The following is a 17,709-nucleotide window of genomic DNA, read 5'->3' on the forward strand; positions in this document are numbered from 1 at the left end:
AGGGGTGGACTTTTCATGTTCCCGGGGGGCCACATGAGAAACTGGCACTGTTGTGGAGGGCCGCATCAATAAGCTTATAAAGAGATAGTATTAATAATGAGTTTAGCTCATTGATGCACACCTCCACAACATTCCTAGTTTCTCATGTGGCCCCTTGGGAAAATTATTATCCCACCCATGCCTTAGTAGGTCTGTCTTTTGCAAGGTAGCTCTCAGGACTGATGCATTTTAGTCCCATAGAAGCAATAAAGCATGTATTTTGTTGTTGGCATAGGTTAATAAGGTAACACTCCATCCACTGAAGACTTACTTGGGATATTTAACTCAACCCCAGCTGTACTGTTATTGTACACGTATTATTTCACAGTACTTCCCATTCAAACATTACACTAATTGACCTGATGGAGGATTTAGAATGACTGTAAATGTCAAAATCTGAAAGGCAACAGATTATACAAATCCACAGCCAGCTACTGTTTAATGGTCATAATGGGATGCTGTATTAAAGAAAACATAATTCACCCAAGTATGTGTGCATGTGTCAAACTGCCAGTAGCAATGCTTTAAGAAACACTGGCGGTTTTAAACTTCTTTATCTATAAATTTTGATGAAGAGGTGATGGAATAGGAACTGGGTCACGTTGGACCAAAAGGTGCCTGCATCTTTCATGAGAGCATTTTTTTAAAAACCAATTATTGTTGTCGAATTAGTGTTGCTTTAATTACCTTCATACAGAGGTCAGACTCTAAGGTGCAAGTCAAGCCCACAGTTAATACGTCAGTCAAAGTGATTAAAAAAAAAAAAAAAGAAGTGTTGAATCCTCACCCGGCTCAGCCATGTCAGAGCCGATGGTCTGCTCTTGGCAGCGCCTCGGCAGCTGGACCTGAGCCAGACAGAGCTGAGCGTGAGGATGAAACCCTTCTTTCTAATCTGACTTTCTCTGGTGAGAATGCCCCTTCTCTCCCACACCTTTTCACGGATAGTCTGGGTGGATTTACTGCTCTATAAAGTCTCGATCACTGCGCGGTCTGACTACAGGCTGCGACTGCTCCGTGACCTCTGCAGAGCTGCCATTTTAAAAGTTCCCCAGTCCGATTCAGGCAACGCAGATGATGTTTATCTGTTAAAAATGATCGTGAGGCCACTAGCAGGGGGAGCGCATGCATGTCTTAATCCGTATCCCGAGTAAAACTCAGTGTTGTTCACCCTCTTTAACATTTTTGGTTGTGTTAAAACAAAGCAGAGACGTGTGCTTTCCTCCAGAAATCTACATAATTCAGTCAGTGTTTTGCACACACACCTTGAATTACGAGGAGAGAGGCAAACAACATCTACCCTGGCTGTCTTGTTTGCTTGCTGACCGGTGAGCCATTAGCAGGGGCCAATGTCAGAGCACAGCACCGAGTCACGGATGCATCAATAGTGCGAGGGAGGGCAGGTTGTATTCAGGCAGGAGGGAGTCCCAGGGGGAAAACACTGCAGGGGGTTAAAGCTTTCTCTCAGTCTGCCCACAGACTGCTCCGACTGAACTCAGTGTCCTCTTACATCAGCTTCTTCATCGTTTCAAAAGGGACTAGTCTGGCTAGAGCTGAGTGATAAGAGCAAAAATTACCACTACTGTGTATCTGTTTATCTGTTATTGTATTATCTTACTGAATACCTGCTTCACCAGTTAAATCACAACCATGTCTGAGCGCTGTGGCTCACATTAGTAATAAGCATGTAAGGCTAGCTCTGCAAAATTTCATGCAATTCAATACACATGCAGACTCTGGACACTTTATTAGGTACACCTTATTGGTACTGGTTTGGGCTGATCAATCACCAATTTTCGTGAACCCTTGCAAATTCTAATTTCCTGTTCTCAGCTGACAGGAGTGCTACAGTGTGCTGCAGCTTCAAGGTTGTGTGTTCAGAGATGCTCTTCTGTGTACCTTGTTTGTAACAAGCAGTTATTTGAGTTACTGTTGCCTCTCTATCAGCTCGAAGGAGTCTCCTCTGACCTCTGTCTCAACAAGGCGTTTTCTCCAAGAGAGTCGCCGCTCCCAGAATATTTCCTAATTTTTAGAATTTTTCTGTCCAAACTTCTTAGTTTAAAGCTCATCTTGTCCATGTCTGCATACGTAAATATGCTGGGCTGCTGCCATGTGATTGGCTGATTAGATATTAGCAGTTAACTGTGCCTCACTGGATATTTTGTCTTTTTTAGGCGATTCAATGCAAACAATAGAGATGGGCGTGTGGGAAAATCCCAGCCAATCAGCAGTTTCTGAAATACTCAAACTAACAACAGCTCTGTCACATTCAGAGTCACTTTAATCACCTTTCCTCCTCATTCTCATGCTCAGTTTGAACGTCAGCAGGTCGTCTTGACCATGTCAAGACACTAGGATGCTGCCATGTCCCTGGCAGATTAGATATTTGTGTTTACAAGGAGCTGAAGTGGCTGGTGACTGTATTAGCAAAGGATATTATTGAGCATTTATTTTCAATGGAAATATTACTGTTGCCTTAGACAATCTATTTGTAGATGGTCATTACTTTTTTGTCAGTGTTTCAGACATGAATTGGAAGAAAAGAGATCAACAGAAAATTGATCAACGGCAAAGAAATAATAACTGACTGTTTGAGAATTTTCACAGCATAAAAAAAAGAAAAACTTGACGTCCCAGCATTTTAAATGTGATGATACTACCTCATCTCATGTGCAGCTGGATGCTGGATCGCAATTTTTTGTGCAATTTGTCTCTTTTTAAGAACCATAATTGACACAATACATGATTACTTGCAGTTTTTGTCCCAGTACAACATTAAAATCATATTCATATTAAAATGCTAAATAACTTTAATCTGCAGACTTGGAGAAAGTGCCAGAGGACGTTTTTCCAGTCTGACTCACACACAAAATAGAGAGCTCCAGGTTGCAGCACAGACCTTCTTTGTAGAAATAAAATCCAAAATCAAAGTTAACTGCACTCTCACTTTGTCTCACTCTGCAGTAACGCCTCGAGAAAGCTATCTGGCATCTCTTTGACACTGTATTGCATGATTCATGTACTTCAAATAACAGTGACTGAGACAAACAGATCAAGTGTGAGCCGGGCCAAAAACAACTGTTGAACAACAGAAATTACTGCTACAAAAACACAAGTGTCCATACGCAAAATGTGATCCTGGCCACCTGAATATATCAGTTTTGGATTTTATCTTGACCTAAAAGAACAAAAAACAAACAAATCAAAAAAACAATGTGAAATGTGATTGTGTTTTTGATGTTTTTGACATTTTAACGTGGCCGTAATTCAAATAACAGAGATATAATTCATCAGATCACAAAGCTGCTGCCAATGACAATGATTTAGAGTGTTTCTGCACTTCTAATCTCAGCAGGATTTCACTACAAATCTCACAAAAGGCTCATTGAAGGGATCTACAAATAAGTGCATGCCAAACTCTCCATATGCACGGTGAAGTCTCTCCATTTGTACATGAGCATCAGGGATGCAGGAGATCTGCCAGCCATCCGCATGCATGACGACAGCAATCCCATGAGCTCATTCCCGGCTCCTTTGTCGCCCACTAGGACGATAGACGGCTCTGGGGTCTGACATGCCACTTCCACCCGCAGAGCACATCAACCTGCACTAAAAAGCACACTCAGCAGCCCTCTTCACAGCCAGGCTTCCTGCTGAGGGGTCCGGCGCACGACTCGACGTGACTGACACCCAGAGGAAGGAGAGTGGGCACAGTGTCAGGCCAGATCTCACTCACTGGCACGGAGATGGCAGGAGAGCAGTGCCCAGCCCCTACACTCTTATCCCTGAGTCATCGTCAGTTGGGAGCATAGCATGACAGGCCTGATTATAAACTCCCCACAGACGGATCACCCACTTTTTAGCAGCAAGTTCAGTCTCGCAGTAACGTCAGAGCGTTTGTACGTGGCGGGAAAATAATCAGCTCACGAGTAAACAAAACCAAACAGAACGGGACAAGGGCATGTCATTTCTGGCAGAGTCCAATCAGACAGCCATTAAAAAGTCATCAGGGTAATGACTGACACTGTGTCCTCTGTGTGCTCACCAGACCGGTCCCTGCTGCTGACGCCAAACAACAGGTTTAGTCCCAGAGATGCTGATCAGGAGAGGTGAATTCTGATTCTCTGGGCGAATATCCTGGCAGGGCTTAATCCTCTGGTGAAATCTGCTCGTGATACGTGGAAAGTACGGACAGAAAGTTGCCTGCAAAACTGTCAGCTTGTGGACAGATTATTGAATAGGTCTACCAACACAGACTGTATAAAAAAGATGGAAGTAGCCACTGTATCACCCATTCATTTATGAGTTCCTGTTTCTGCACAAGCGTGGGGTCGATAAAACTGAGAGAAACCACTCGCTCGTAACAGTTGCTTTTTATTTACAATTTGGCCCACCCTATAGCAAACCCTGCTTTATTGTCTTATGACTGCCACCAAGAACCATGATTTAACAAAAAAATATCGCATTGTAATCAATAAGACTTCAAACCAGCAAGTGAGCCAATTTACTGGGAGACTTTTTAGTGTGGATGTGTACCAACTTAGGTGAGAGTAATTTTCCCAGAGATTTCAATACGACGCTTATGTTTGCAATCAGATTTTTGCAATCAAGTTAGCTCTTTTAACTCTATCAATCAGGATACTCTGTGAAGTTACACATTTTGTTGTTACTCTGAAGCAGAAGGCAGAAGACTTTAGCAGTCCAACAGTTCGACATGAACACAATGATTTCACATCTTTTGTGAAGTCATCATTCGCTAGAAGGCATTCAAAGCTGAAGAATCTGGCGCCAATTTGTTCATGTTTGCACTACACTGGTAGCTCACTGGTGCTGCCACTACCTGATTTTGAGTGTGCCTGCATCTGCGCCTTCTGCTTCCAGCCAACAAGGAAATCCTAGTTGGCTGGAAGGTTTCCTGGAAGCTTTACTCGTTAGCAAGGATAATAAGCTCTGCCAATCAGGAAGCTCTGATTGGCAGAGCTTATTAACTCAAAAGTTTGAGATACCCAACTTGAAATTTCGAGTTATTGATTGCGCTTTCCTTATTTTGTCTCAGTGGCAGAAAACAAGCTTCAACAGAGAATGCCCCCTACTGACCATGAGAAAGAATTCAGGTTTACGGCATTTTAGTATTGGCTTTTTTTTCAGACCCCAAGGCGCAGTCCACTGTTAGGACCCCTAAGACCTGAAGTTGTGGACCTTATCTGAAGCCTAAAACTTTAAAGCTGTGTCTTTTTGTTAATAAATACACTTCAAACAACAACAAAGGGGCACAGAACAACTACTGATGCAAAATAACCATATGGGAAGCCAAATGATTAAAATGATCAGCCAACAAAATAGCTGCAAACCACCAATGAATCACAAAGACGCACAAAAATGAATGCTATTCTCTGGTGTACGGCTCTTTGGGAGTGGTTTGGGCCTTTTACATGTCTGTGCCGTGGGCCTGCTGTCTTGTAATTCATCCTTGTGTCGAGTAGAAGATATCACGTCTGTCTGCAGTCTGCACTCCCTCCTCTGCTCTCTAAATCCAATCAGCACAGCGACCTGCCGCTGACCTTGAGACAGAAGAATATACAGTAGCAGATGCATGAGCACATCCAACCATGAGCCGGCAACTCTATGCATGCATTCCTTCATTGTAAACATGCATTTGCTCCTACCTCAGTAAACAGGAAGTAAAGAAATTTGGCATAGGTGACGACACTGCAGAAATAAAGATGAGGCTCTGACTATAACCGGACTCCCGCTATCCCTTCATCAGAAGTGTTGCTCTTGCACAAATGAGCCAGACTGATAATAGCACAAGTGACAAGGTCTTGCGTTTAACAAGCCCTGTGGTGATCGTTACAGTACTATGATAAAAAATGCAAATAAAAATCAGTGTTCAATGACTAAAGGGGAAGCCACAGCAGCGGGTAGCTCATTGCTAAGGTCACACATACGGCACAGTCACATGCACAGCCACATTAAAGTGGAGTTTAATACTCTCCAGGCAGGCACTGTTTATCGGATAATAATGGTATTAAGGCTGACAGTTACACCTTGTGATAGTAGACTAAGGGATTATGTATATAATCCAGAAAACTAGTTGTGAGTGTAAGGCAGATTGGGAAAAAGAAAAATTAGCCATCATAAACAATCAAACAGCTGTGCGGTCAGAAATATCAGAATATTAAAAACTACTCTTGGTACGCAATATATAAAACAAAAACAAAAAAAACAATCTTTAGACAACATACTAATTAAGATGTGTCTGAATTAAAACTCTGAAAAAATGCAATGCAAACTTTTTTTTAAAGCTTTTTATGATACCTGCGCATGGAAACTACAGAAACTGTCAAATCTAAGGAAAGATTGGTAGTGTTAGTAATGCACCTATAAGCTGTTTTCCAACCACATTTAAAGAACAATAGAAGATGAAGGTGTTAAATTGCGATTTTACAAACTCAAAGCCAAAAACTATTCCAACCATTCAACCAAACTGCAGGGCAATCCTTAAAAAATACAAATAAAAATTGTCCTCCAGTGAAAACTCTGACAGTTAATGGTGTTACAAGATATATATATATAAATATATTCTTAATGCTTATTTTCTGATTATATTGTTTTATGTATTTTAAAAAGAGAGGCCTTTAGAAACCAAGCCCAGACAAGACAAAAACTAGGTGAGAGGGTGATAAGTGTATGAAAGGACGGTGCGACCTATCATATAATCCATTTTTTCAAATTAGACCTAAAACTCCCCCTGTTTGACACATTTCCATGTGTCACACTACAACTATGAACCACAGGTTGCTTATGAAACCTGGTTATGGAAGGGCCTTAAGAGAACTTACTGGAAACTAAAAATAGCAACAAATTTTTAACTTAAGTAAAGCTTTCAAAAGAAGAAGAACAAACCACTATGACTTTGTCTCCAAAACACTAAGGTACTGAGCTGGGCACTGAGATATCAGTGGAAGTTAAAATGGGGCCCAGCCATACTTTTGTGCAACACAAGACGGTGCGCAAAGTCAACGTAGCATCGAGCTGGCTCCAAGTCCAACATGACAGGAAGATAAAAACATCAGCATTAACTCGTAGAAAAGAAAGCAAGAGAAAGCATTGGAGTAGCGCTCCACTGCTGAAGACAATTCTTGGAGATTTAAGGAATGAAGGGTGAGCATGATGTTTAACTTGCAAAGTTTCTTCTGGTAGGACCAAATATCCAAATGTAGCAACAGCTTACAAAGACATCCAAATGTGTAAGATTACTCACAGTGCAGGGTGTCCACCAGAAGAAATGTTAAGCCCAGAGGCTTCAACATAGAAGATGAGGGCCATAATGTCGGAATTTATCAATGGAGAGCTACTGACTCACTGTGTAGCTAAAACAGAATAAGTGCAAAAGTATCTGCCCACATCTGTCCAGACTAGATGGGCAATAACACAAGAGTTTTATATATATAGTCCAGCAGGGGTGTAGGGTTTGGGCAGAATCCTTGCTTGCCAGTGAATATCTGATTATATATGATTTGTTGGTATGGAGAAATTAAACAGTGTATTTGTACTCTGATGACCCGTCATGGCAGAACCAAATTTCCAGAGTAACAAGAAGAGTAATGATGCTTAACACCCAGGAAAGCAGGAAGATGAGTGATTACAGATCTCCTTATTGAACCTTTGCATAAGCTTAATTTCTTCTATGGTTTATAAGGATCATAAATTAAGACATGCTTATTTTTTTGGAAGTGGAAGATCGTCATTTCAGTTATTCCAGGTCATCTAAGGAGCTTGGAAGGAAAAGCAACTGGACTTCTTTAAGTTTTTTGAAGAAGTCCAGTCGCTTTTCCTTCCAAGCTCCTTAGGTTACCATGACCTGGACGACTGAGAACCTACACAGACGTTACTGCAGATCATACAGTTGATGATGATGTAGCTTCTTGCTTCGATATGCAAGGCTGTACTGGCACTGATGGTTGGTATTTCAAGGTAATTGCATGGTGCAAAATTGTTCAGTACGCATGTAATTTCTGGAACACTTTCCTCAGTCAGCATATTATGACTTCTGGATGTTGCCATTAGTTACCGCACTAGGCAATGGCAAGAAAAGGTGAGTACATCAGTTGTAAACAACACCAATGACATATAATTTGGGGCTTTTTTCAAAACATGTTCAGATTTCTATAAAGTTACAGTACTTAAAAAAAACAAAAACAAACCCTAGTATGTTTCAACTTTCTCGCCCACACCGAAAAAGACTCACAGTGCGGGTTTGAAAAACATGCGATCATTGAGGTTAACGACATCAACTCAAGCTAATTGGAGTCAGGAGTGAGCAACCTGGAGTACAATCAAGACAACGATAGCGGAGGTGTGAGGTAGAGCTCTCATAAGAAGCATCTGTGAACGTCGAACGAGAAGTCTCAAAAGAGCTCCAATCAAAAACTCCTCATTTGCATAAAGCTGGTAAAGGTCACACATGAACAGTTTAACTATTGACAGAACCACAGCCAAAGTGTCTAGAAATCCTATCAGTTTAGTTCTGGGGTGAGCTTCCCTAAGAGCAGGGACTCCGCTGAGATGACTGACACATATTGCAGATTGCTCACTGAGGTGAATTAGAAGACCAGAGAAGCAGCTAACGACTTAAATGAACCACTGGAGGTAGTTAACACTGTTTGTAAATATGTCATGAGAAAATCACCGAACAGGCACGCTGTCCGTGGCAGGGCGCCACACAGAAAGCTGCAGCTCTTTCCTAAACTCTGCTGAGAAAATGTTTTGAGGGCTGATGAAACGAGCTGTTCGTGAAGAACATCCAGCGCCGGATACAGCTTAATTACAAACATGAACACAGTCCCAGAGTGAACTACGATGGAGGGAGCATAGAGGTTTTCAGGGCCGCCAAGTCTATCAAGGTATCTTGCATAATAATATCAGGGTGGCTGCCTGCCCACTGAAGCTCAACAGAAGATGGATGAGGTGCACGAGTTAATATACCAAATTAAAAATCTACCTTTTGGAGAGGCCCAGTCAGAGCCAAGACTTTAACCTAATAGAGATGCTGTGGAATGACCCCAAGAGAGTTATTCACACCAGACATCCAAATAACACGTCTGAGCTGAGGCAGATGAATGGCTCAACATTCACCTGAACTGTGTGGTAGGTCTCATCAGCAGATCCTGCAGTGATTTGAGGTTATTAGAATATTCATCCACGGGTGGAGGAGTCAAACTAAATAGCCGGGGATTGGACCGGCAGGGCCTACGCCTTTGGCTCACCCACTTTTGTTTCCTTCATTTAAGAAATATTGCAAAAAAACAAACCTTTTCTGTTATTCCATCATCTGGAACTTTTCCCCTGGCTTGATTACTGCAATTCACTTGTCTTACACCTACTCCTGCATCCCTTCACTGACTTCCAGTGAAATTCAGAATCCACTTTAAAATCCTGTTACTAAAGATAAAGCTCTACACAGACAGGCCTTTAAGACCTTATCATTACAGACAGTCTCTCCGATCTAACCAGGGTCTCCTGACTTCCCCTCGCTCTGATTTTAAAACCACATGATCGTTCTCCTGAGGTTGTTGCGACCAACCTGTGGAACAGCCTTCCTCAGCCAGCTCCTCGGTTTACCTTTTATTAAATATTTGCTTGTATCTGTGCATGTTGTAATTCAGTTTAGTTTTTAGTTTAGTCTTTATTAGTCTCAGCGTTAGTTTTAGTCTTTTAATTGTTTTTGCATGTGTCTCAGCACAGCTATTACAAGAAAAACTTTTTGAAAGCAGATGAATCAGTCTTGGAGTCTTCCAGTCTCAATAAACATGTTCATCAATGCCTCAAAAGGCAAGCTGTAACAAAACTAAATATATTTTTCTCTATATTTTTAATAATTAGTTTAGGTAGTTTTCCAAGTTCACAAAATCCTTTCAGTTTTTATTCAAAAACCTGGTTTTAATTTTAGTTTATTTTAGGTTTTTCACATCTAGTTTTAGTTTTTCGTTTAGTTTTAGTTCACTTTAATAACCTTGCGTCTGACGAGGATGCCTTCTTGGTGAGGTGTGCTGGGCATGTTTTAATGGGAGGAGGCGCCCAGGGGTAGGCCGGAGGGATTAAATTTTTCGGCAGGCCAAGGAACGCTTCGGTATTCCCCGGATGAGCTGGAGGAGGGAGAGGACTGGGCTTCTCTGCTTAGGCTGTTGCCCCCGTGACCTGGCCCTGCATAAGCAGCAGAAAGTGGATGGATGGATTATCCAGTGGTTCACTTACTTGTCATTAAAGACACAAATGATTGTATTGTTACATTTCCGGCTTTAGGATAATGTCTTCTGTCAAACTGATGTGGGAACAGCAGATCTTCTGTTGAAAAAGTCCAAGTGCAAAGCTCAGTAATTAGAATCGCTGTTAGTTGCAGGCACAAAGCCTGAAATCCAAAGAGAAAAAACTCAAATGAACTCTATACGACTTTCATCAACAACCTGAAAGCTAAATGAGATTTCAGGTAAAATGTACAGCGAGACGATTTCAGATATAGGATGAGGTAAATTCCAAATTACTTTACAGTTTGCTGCTGGTTATTCAGTTTCTCTTTCCACCACTTTAGCTAATTATTTTATTCCCTTTAGCCTATTAAAACATTTAACTTTCTTAACCACAGCATTCACTGCTGGCTGCAATTAATAAAGACAATATTATCAGCATTAATGCTGCTCTAATCCTAGACATCCAATCTCCCCTTCACACTGTTGTCCCCCCAACCCTCCCTCCCTCATCCTAATCTAGCGGTTTGGACTTGCCCCAGCCTTGCCCTGGTGGATCTCCACCAGCTTCCTTGATTGGATTTAAATACATTTCCATCTATATGTTAATGCAACCACAGGTGACAAGCCAATCTACAACTGATATGCGTTTACCCGAGCATGAAATTGGGGAGCACAAACAAAAATAAGGATGAGAACACGGCATGAGCAGCATCTTGGCGACGTACAGTACATTAAAATTTGACAGCGTGAGCGGGATTGCCTCGGCCGCACGATTTGCAAAGTCCTTTTAGCGGCCAGTCCTTTGAGAACTGGACGATGACGGGTTTTATCAGTTTGGGGGAGGCTGGAGACAGTGCTTGCGTCGCCCAATCAGAAGCGACGCTGAAAGAAGACATCAACCGCCGGTGGCTTGGAACTGAGATGACGAGCGGTTGGGATAATCAAAGGAGCTGGCTGAAAGGGGGGGAGGTGGGGTGATGAGGTTAGAGTGTCCGCACTGAAGCTCTGCCAGGAAGTTTGTGTCTGGGCCAATGAGCTGGGAGAGGAAGCGCTGAGTCAGGAACCCCGGCCAAGAGAGGGGCCTGTGGTGCTGGCATCTCCTCCTCGCACACACGTTACAATGGTTCGCACACCACCGCCCCACTGGAGTCATAACACGCTGTTCCCAAGCCAGCACCGCGCACGCATGTGCACGACACGGGTGCACATGCGTGTATACACGCAGGGATGTGACGCCAAATACCTGTGGCACCAAAAAACCCCAAAAAACTGCAGAGATATTTTAATTTCTAAAAAAGAAAAAAAAGAAAAAAAGAAAATCAGGTCCGAAGGGACTAAATTTAAATTTTTCCATGTGAATGATACACTGGGTGAAAGATGCACCTTTGAAGTGATCTATTAGAGACAACAGATAACTCTGATGTGCAGCAGAGAGCAGGTGCAGACATACCCGAGGGTTATTACACAGGCTGAAACTCTGATATCTTCATTATCCCTTTCATAGCATGACACAAAAAGAGAGGAGGCAAACACAAGCCTCTAAAGAGCTCCTTATCACAGGAATCTCTCCGCTGTGGCAAAATGCGCGTGCATGCATGTGCGTGTGTGTGTGTGTGTGTTCGCATTGGGCGTTGATGTGTTTGATGAGAAGGTCAGAGAGGACAGAGAAGGAGGGAGAAAAAAAGGTAGAGTAGGAGCATCAGCTTTCTATAGCTGCAACCAATAAGTGGACAGCAGGGAAATAATGAATGCAATCTTAAAGGAACACCAGCAGCAGTACAGTTAATGCATTTTGCAAATATACACATTTGCTTTGTGAGATAAGAAAACATACGCTTGTTTTTATATAAAGCTACATCTCGCATGAAGTTAGTTCAGGGTCTCAAACATGGATTTGGGGGTCCACCAGTGAGAACAATGGTGCGATTCCCTGATGATACCGGTTCGCCTCGCCGGAAAAAGTTCACACTTTTGGCCTAACTTCAGCTCACCATCTCATGGCTCATACTTTAATCAAGTTCTATCTTTTTCCAGATGCATTTATGCATCAAATTGTTCCTTTAAGGCTTAATCCTGAATTAGATATTAGATATTAGATTAAGGCGGCACAAGGTTTTTAATTTAACTTGACCTTTTTCCGTTTCAAATCAGTTCTGTGCATTATTATTTTCATTATTTATACAACTCTTAATACAGATAAGCAGCTAAAACGGATAATAATGTCATTCCCATTCAAAATCCAAACATTAATCTATGTCTATGACACATTTTTATGACTGCTAGATCAAGGATCCCTTCTTCTCTGCTTGGCAAGTGTCTGAAAACAGCACAAAAACTCATCTGCACTAAAGCTTCTCCTAAGTCTCTCTCGCTGACCTGAATTTTGCTAAAAGCTATAAGAACACTTTAGAAGCCCGCTCCGTTTTAAACTCTCTTAATATCTTTAAATGCCTGACAATGAAAGGCTAATAGAAATCCTCATATCGAGCATTAGGAAAATAAAAAGCTGTCTGGCTTCTTTGATAATGGAGTTCAATGTCTTTTTCTTTCTTTCTTTTTTTTTTAATGCCATAGTGTTAAATTAGAGTAACTTTCCCCCCTTGGATACAAAGACAATAATACTGGGTGGCACTGCTGAGAATGAATAAATCCACATCTTTATTTGAAAACGTAAAAAAATAAAACAACAACCTGAGCTGAGTGTACTTCAAGCAAGCTGGTGCCACTTGAACCAACGAGAACAAAGGAAACCTTACATAAGCCCAGTGAGTTTGACCTTGCTGTCTGCGCAGCCTTGTCCACTGTTCTTAATCTCAGGGGCATAAATTAGCAGCACCTACAGCATGCTCCGAGTTTCCAAGAGAGCGGCCTCCTGCCAGAGGCCGGAGAAGTCCGCGGGAGTTTGTTGCTGGGTCTCGGGGAATGACTGCACTTGTCACAAAGACTAAAGACAGCTCTCTCACTCAGCACCCAGAGACAGTGAAGCCTCAAAGTCAAGGGTGGGCAAGAATGCCCTGAATAGGCAGTTACGTAAAAACTCACAGCACCCTGGGAGGATAGAGAAGGAGCTGCTTAGGACCTCACAATGCTGACTGAGGCCAAACTGTATCACAGGGCCAGAAACGTACAGTATAAGTGTCTTTAGTGTGTGCGAAACTAAGGCAGATTTACATTTTCACAATAAATGAAGACAAAAAAGCCCAATAAAGTCTTTTCATTTGAATAGGAGGATCTCCATGCAAACGCCCCCCCTCAGTGCAAACTATATGGGAAAAAAAGACTCCAGCCATTCATTTTCAACAGTAAACCTGTCGGGGTGGAGCTGAAGTCTAACTAGGCTGAGATGGGAAGAGAGCAAGAGTGCACCCTGGACACGCAACCACGGAAATGAACAATCAGCAGCTAGTCTGACATGCACGCCTTTGAATTGTGGGAGAAAACGAAGCACAACCAAACAAAACTCAGCGCAGGCGCAAGGAGAGCACGCAAGCTCAGAAGCATCGCAGCCAAGCCAAACGAGCAGGATAGTACCCAGAAGCCTCTTCCTGTGAGGTGACAGCACTAACCACTGCACCTCAACAGGTTAAAGATCACTTTGGGGTAGCTTTGCACCTCTTGCGACCATTCCTATTTGTATTGTGCATCTTTTTTTAGGATGTTTTATGTCCCTCTGTGGTTGATTTCTGTCTCTTTTTTCCCCCTTTCAACTAATCTTTGTGGTCACTTTCAATCTTTTTATTTATTACTGCGTGTCTCTGTACTAATTTTGAAAGTCCCTGTTGATTGTTTCCATCTGTCATGTGTCACCTTACACATTTTGTCCCATAGGTGTAGATTTTGTTGTTGTCGTTTCACTGAGTTATTTTTCTATTTCTGGTCATCTGAGCAACTTTATAATAATGTTAAGAGACAATTGCATAGTGAGGATCTGGTCCATGGGCCCCATGATACCGTGGGCACCTGTTGTCTTTGCTGCTAAACCCTTTGTGTAATCCAGCCATTCGGTATTGATTAAAATCAACATAAGCCCAGATTACCCCCCTTGGATATATCAACAATCTAATTTATGAAATAATCACCAAAACAGTTAAAAGATTCACTCTCTCTGATCTCTGGTGCATTGCATTCGCCATGCACACTGTGCACTTGACCTCAGTTTATTCTTCTGCACTTGCAAAGAAAAAAACGAGAAAAAAGAAAAGAAAATAAACAAGTAGAAGATAAATACAACAACAATCAGACCTCCCTCACCCTCTTTGCTCCCACCAGAAGCCACCCAGCGAGCACCAGGGCTAACCCCGCTGACCTGACCCAGATATTAACCCAAGCCTCCAGATGTGAACGCGTACTGGGATTACTCCACCGCTGCATCAAGCTCCACATGCTTTCCTAATGAGGCATCCTAAAATGACCCTGGAGACAGAGCGGACTGTCTGCCTCTGTACTGTCGGCCTCTATTCCCACAACTCAGCCTCTCCGTCACAATCACCCTCCGATCTGCTAACGCGTGGAGGAAAATACAACTTATCCACGCTGACAAGAGGATGAGGAGAGCATTAGTCAGTACAAAAAACGAATCAGTCGTCTCCCTAAAGCGACTGACCTCATGCAGCAGCCTAGAAAACTCGTCACAAGCCAATAAAATATTGCACATTTTCTGCTTCAGCTGGACTTTGTTTGCGTTATTTATTTATTTATAACCAGGCAGCTTCTTCTATCAGATCTCACTGGTGATGTTTTCCATCTCCACCTCTTTTCACCTCTACTTGAGTGTCAGCCGCAATCAAAATAAAGTTATGGAGACGAGAAGAGCGGCATCTCTCATGAAAGCCTCGCTAACTTGTCCTGCACCGGCTGTCTGGCTCGCTTGGAGAAGGAAGGGAAAGGTGGCACTTTCACTCGCACCAGTCACGACCTGAGTGCTTTGCAGAAGCGTCCGATATGAAGGAATTTAACTCCTTCTCCGCATCAATGTGGCTATTGTAGCCATCGCATTCTTTCAGAGGGGGTCTGCTTCGATCCACCCCCCCACACCGCCACCACCAGCCCCCTCAACTTGTGCCATGTCGGCAAGTTACAAACTTCACCGCAAACGATACAAAGCACGAAACACGCGTGTGACAGCCAGCTGTAGGGGATCGCGACGACGCGCAAGTGTGGCAAGTTTGATCGGCCTGCTAAGTAGCTCAAATTTGCAAGAGATCAAGAAGGGACATAGAGAGAGAGAGAGAGGGAGAGAGGGAAAAAAATAAACAAAAATGCAGCTCTGCTCTGTAGCCTACCATTTTGATCCAGCGTTTCGAGGCTCAAAGGAGTCCCAGAATAACTCCTTTCGCACCAGTTTCCCCCTCGCCATGAAAATGACCGTTGGATTGTCACATTTCTCCAGTTTTTTTTTTTTTTTTGCCTTATCCTGAATCTTTTTTCCCCCCCGTGCTGCTGTAGCATTCAGACAGACAAAAATGCAGAGGCTGCTTTTGCAGAAGGAATTGGTGATTGGAGCTCAGGGATCATATGGGCTTTTTTGTCAGACGTTTTTAAAGGGACACGGTACTGTTTAACGCTGGAGTTGCGAGACAGGCGCTTCTCTCTCTCTCTCTCTCCTCCTTTTGTACTGCACGTGAGCGTTTTAAAGCGAGGAGGAGGAATACAGACGCAGGCGTAGATGGCGCAAAGCCCCGGGTGCGCTTTCTCTCACTGTGCGCTCCTGTAGCGGTGTGACGTCAGGGCGGGCAGACAGATGCGGAGGTCAGCGAGTTCACCGGTTTCCAATATTACAGAAGTCATCCTAACTTCATTTGGCGCCACACATCTGCGCTATCGTAACTTTCTATTTTTTTGAGTGCGTGCTAAGAGCGCAGAAATATGGTTATGTTATGTGCAAATGTGCAAAATTTCAAATAAAAATCCGCACTGCAACCCCCCTTTTACATAAGGGCCCCTGCTATTGGGGGCCAAGAATGGCTTTGAAACACTTAACGGAGCCACACCGCCCATCTTTTATATACAAGAAGAACCCAGTGGTCTGCTCACTTCAAAGGAAAAAAACAGTCTCTCATTTTCATGCTAGTTTCAATTCCATCCAGGCACGACTGTAGACCTGCACAAGGCTGGAATGGGCTCCAAGCCCTCACTCTGGAGCTCCATGCAAGATCTTTCCCCATCAAGTGAGGGTGATCATGAGAAAGGTGGCGGATCGGACCAAAATGGACTGGACTGATTCTTATATAGCACTTTTCTAATCTCCCAGAGTACTCAAAGCGCTGTATACAACATGCATAAACTCAAGTGCAAACTAACCAACATTCACACTCCGATGAACACATCGGAGGCTAACTTGGGATTAGTATCCTTGCCCAAGGATATTCAACTAGAGAAGCCAAGGATCGAACCACCAACCTTCCAATCAGTAGCTGATCTGCTTTACCACCTGAGTCACAGCCACCCACAAGCTCCTCCTGTGGTCCCAAGAACACCATTAGTAACAGACTATATATTGAAATCCTGCAGCTCCCCCTGCTCAAGAAGCCCCGTCTGAAGTTTGCCAGTAAACATCTAAATGAATAAGAGAAGGTTTAGGAGAAAATGTTATGATCAGATGAAACCAAAATCGAGCTCTTCGGCACGAACTCGACCTGATGTTTGGAGGAAGAGAAATGCTGAGTATGATCCAAAGAACACTATCCACACAGTCAAGCACGGAGGTGGAAACATGCTTTGGGCTGTTTTTTTGCTAAGGGTACAGGGCAACTTTACCACACTGATTGGTCACAAAGGAGTGACTAAACACATTTTCTTATACAAGACAAGATTTCCCCTTTCATGTTTTGTCCAACAAAAGTTGTATTTTCTCATGTTCGACTCACTGGAACTTCCTGACATCCCTGGAGTCCTGGGCCGAGGTTAGGTTTCCTCTGGTAAATCATGCTTGTCTCGAGGCCCCCTGTGAGATTCCTGCACCACAGCACCTCCTTTGAATATCCTGTCTGCAGAATCATAGCAAGGTGGGAAGAATTACAACCTGGAGAAAGTCCCAAACCTGTATTAATTCATGTTCAGGAGGCATAAACAAACACATTATGCTGTTTAGGTTGCTCAGGTAAACCAGGAATTCAACGTTTTAGACAAAACAAGAGAAAAGAACAAGCGATATAGCTTAATATATTATTTTTCTTTTGTTCTTTAACACCTTTTAATCTGGGAGATGTCTTAGCTTTTCTATAACATTGAAAAATGACTTTTTTATGTAAAGGCAAAGGCAACAGTAACTCAAATAACCCCTCATCGCAACCAAAGTATGCAGAAGAGCATCTCTGAAAACACACTGAACCTTGAAGCAGCAGAAGACCACACCGAGCACCACTCAAAGAACAGGAAACTGAGGCTACAGTTGACACAGACTCACCAAAATTGGACAAGACAA

The 17,709-nt window shown here is 42.8% G+C and overlaps 1 protein-coding gene across 1 annotated transcript in view; it reads right to left on the minus strand.

The window, feature by feature from the left end:
* Positions 1 to 15,758, minus strand: part of zbtb47b (zinc finger and BTB domain containing 47b) — a 35,195-nt gene extending 19,437 nt beyond the window's left edge. Inside the window, exon 1 of the mRNA XM_063483585.1 lies at positions 15,569 to 15,758. Coding sequence (XP_063339655.1) covers positions 15,569 to 15,571 — 3 coding nt within the window. The 5' untranslated portion in view covers positions 15,572 to 15,758. The remainder of the gene's footprint in view (positions 1 to 15,568) is intronic.
* Between the last annotated feature and the right edge of the window lie 1,951 nt (positions 15,759 to 17,709).

Source organism: Pelmatolapia mariae, linkage group LG9, assembly GCF_036321145.2.
Source record: "Pelmatolapia mariae isolate MD_Pm_ZW linkage group LG9, Pm_UMD_F_2, whole genome shotgun sequence".
NCBI lineage: Eukaryota > Metazoa > Chordata > Actinopteri > Cichliformes > Cichlidae > Pelmatolapia > Pelmatolapia mariae.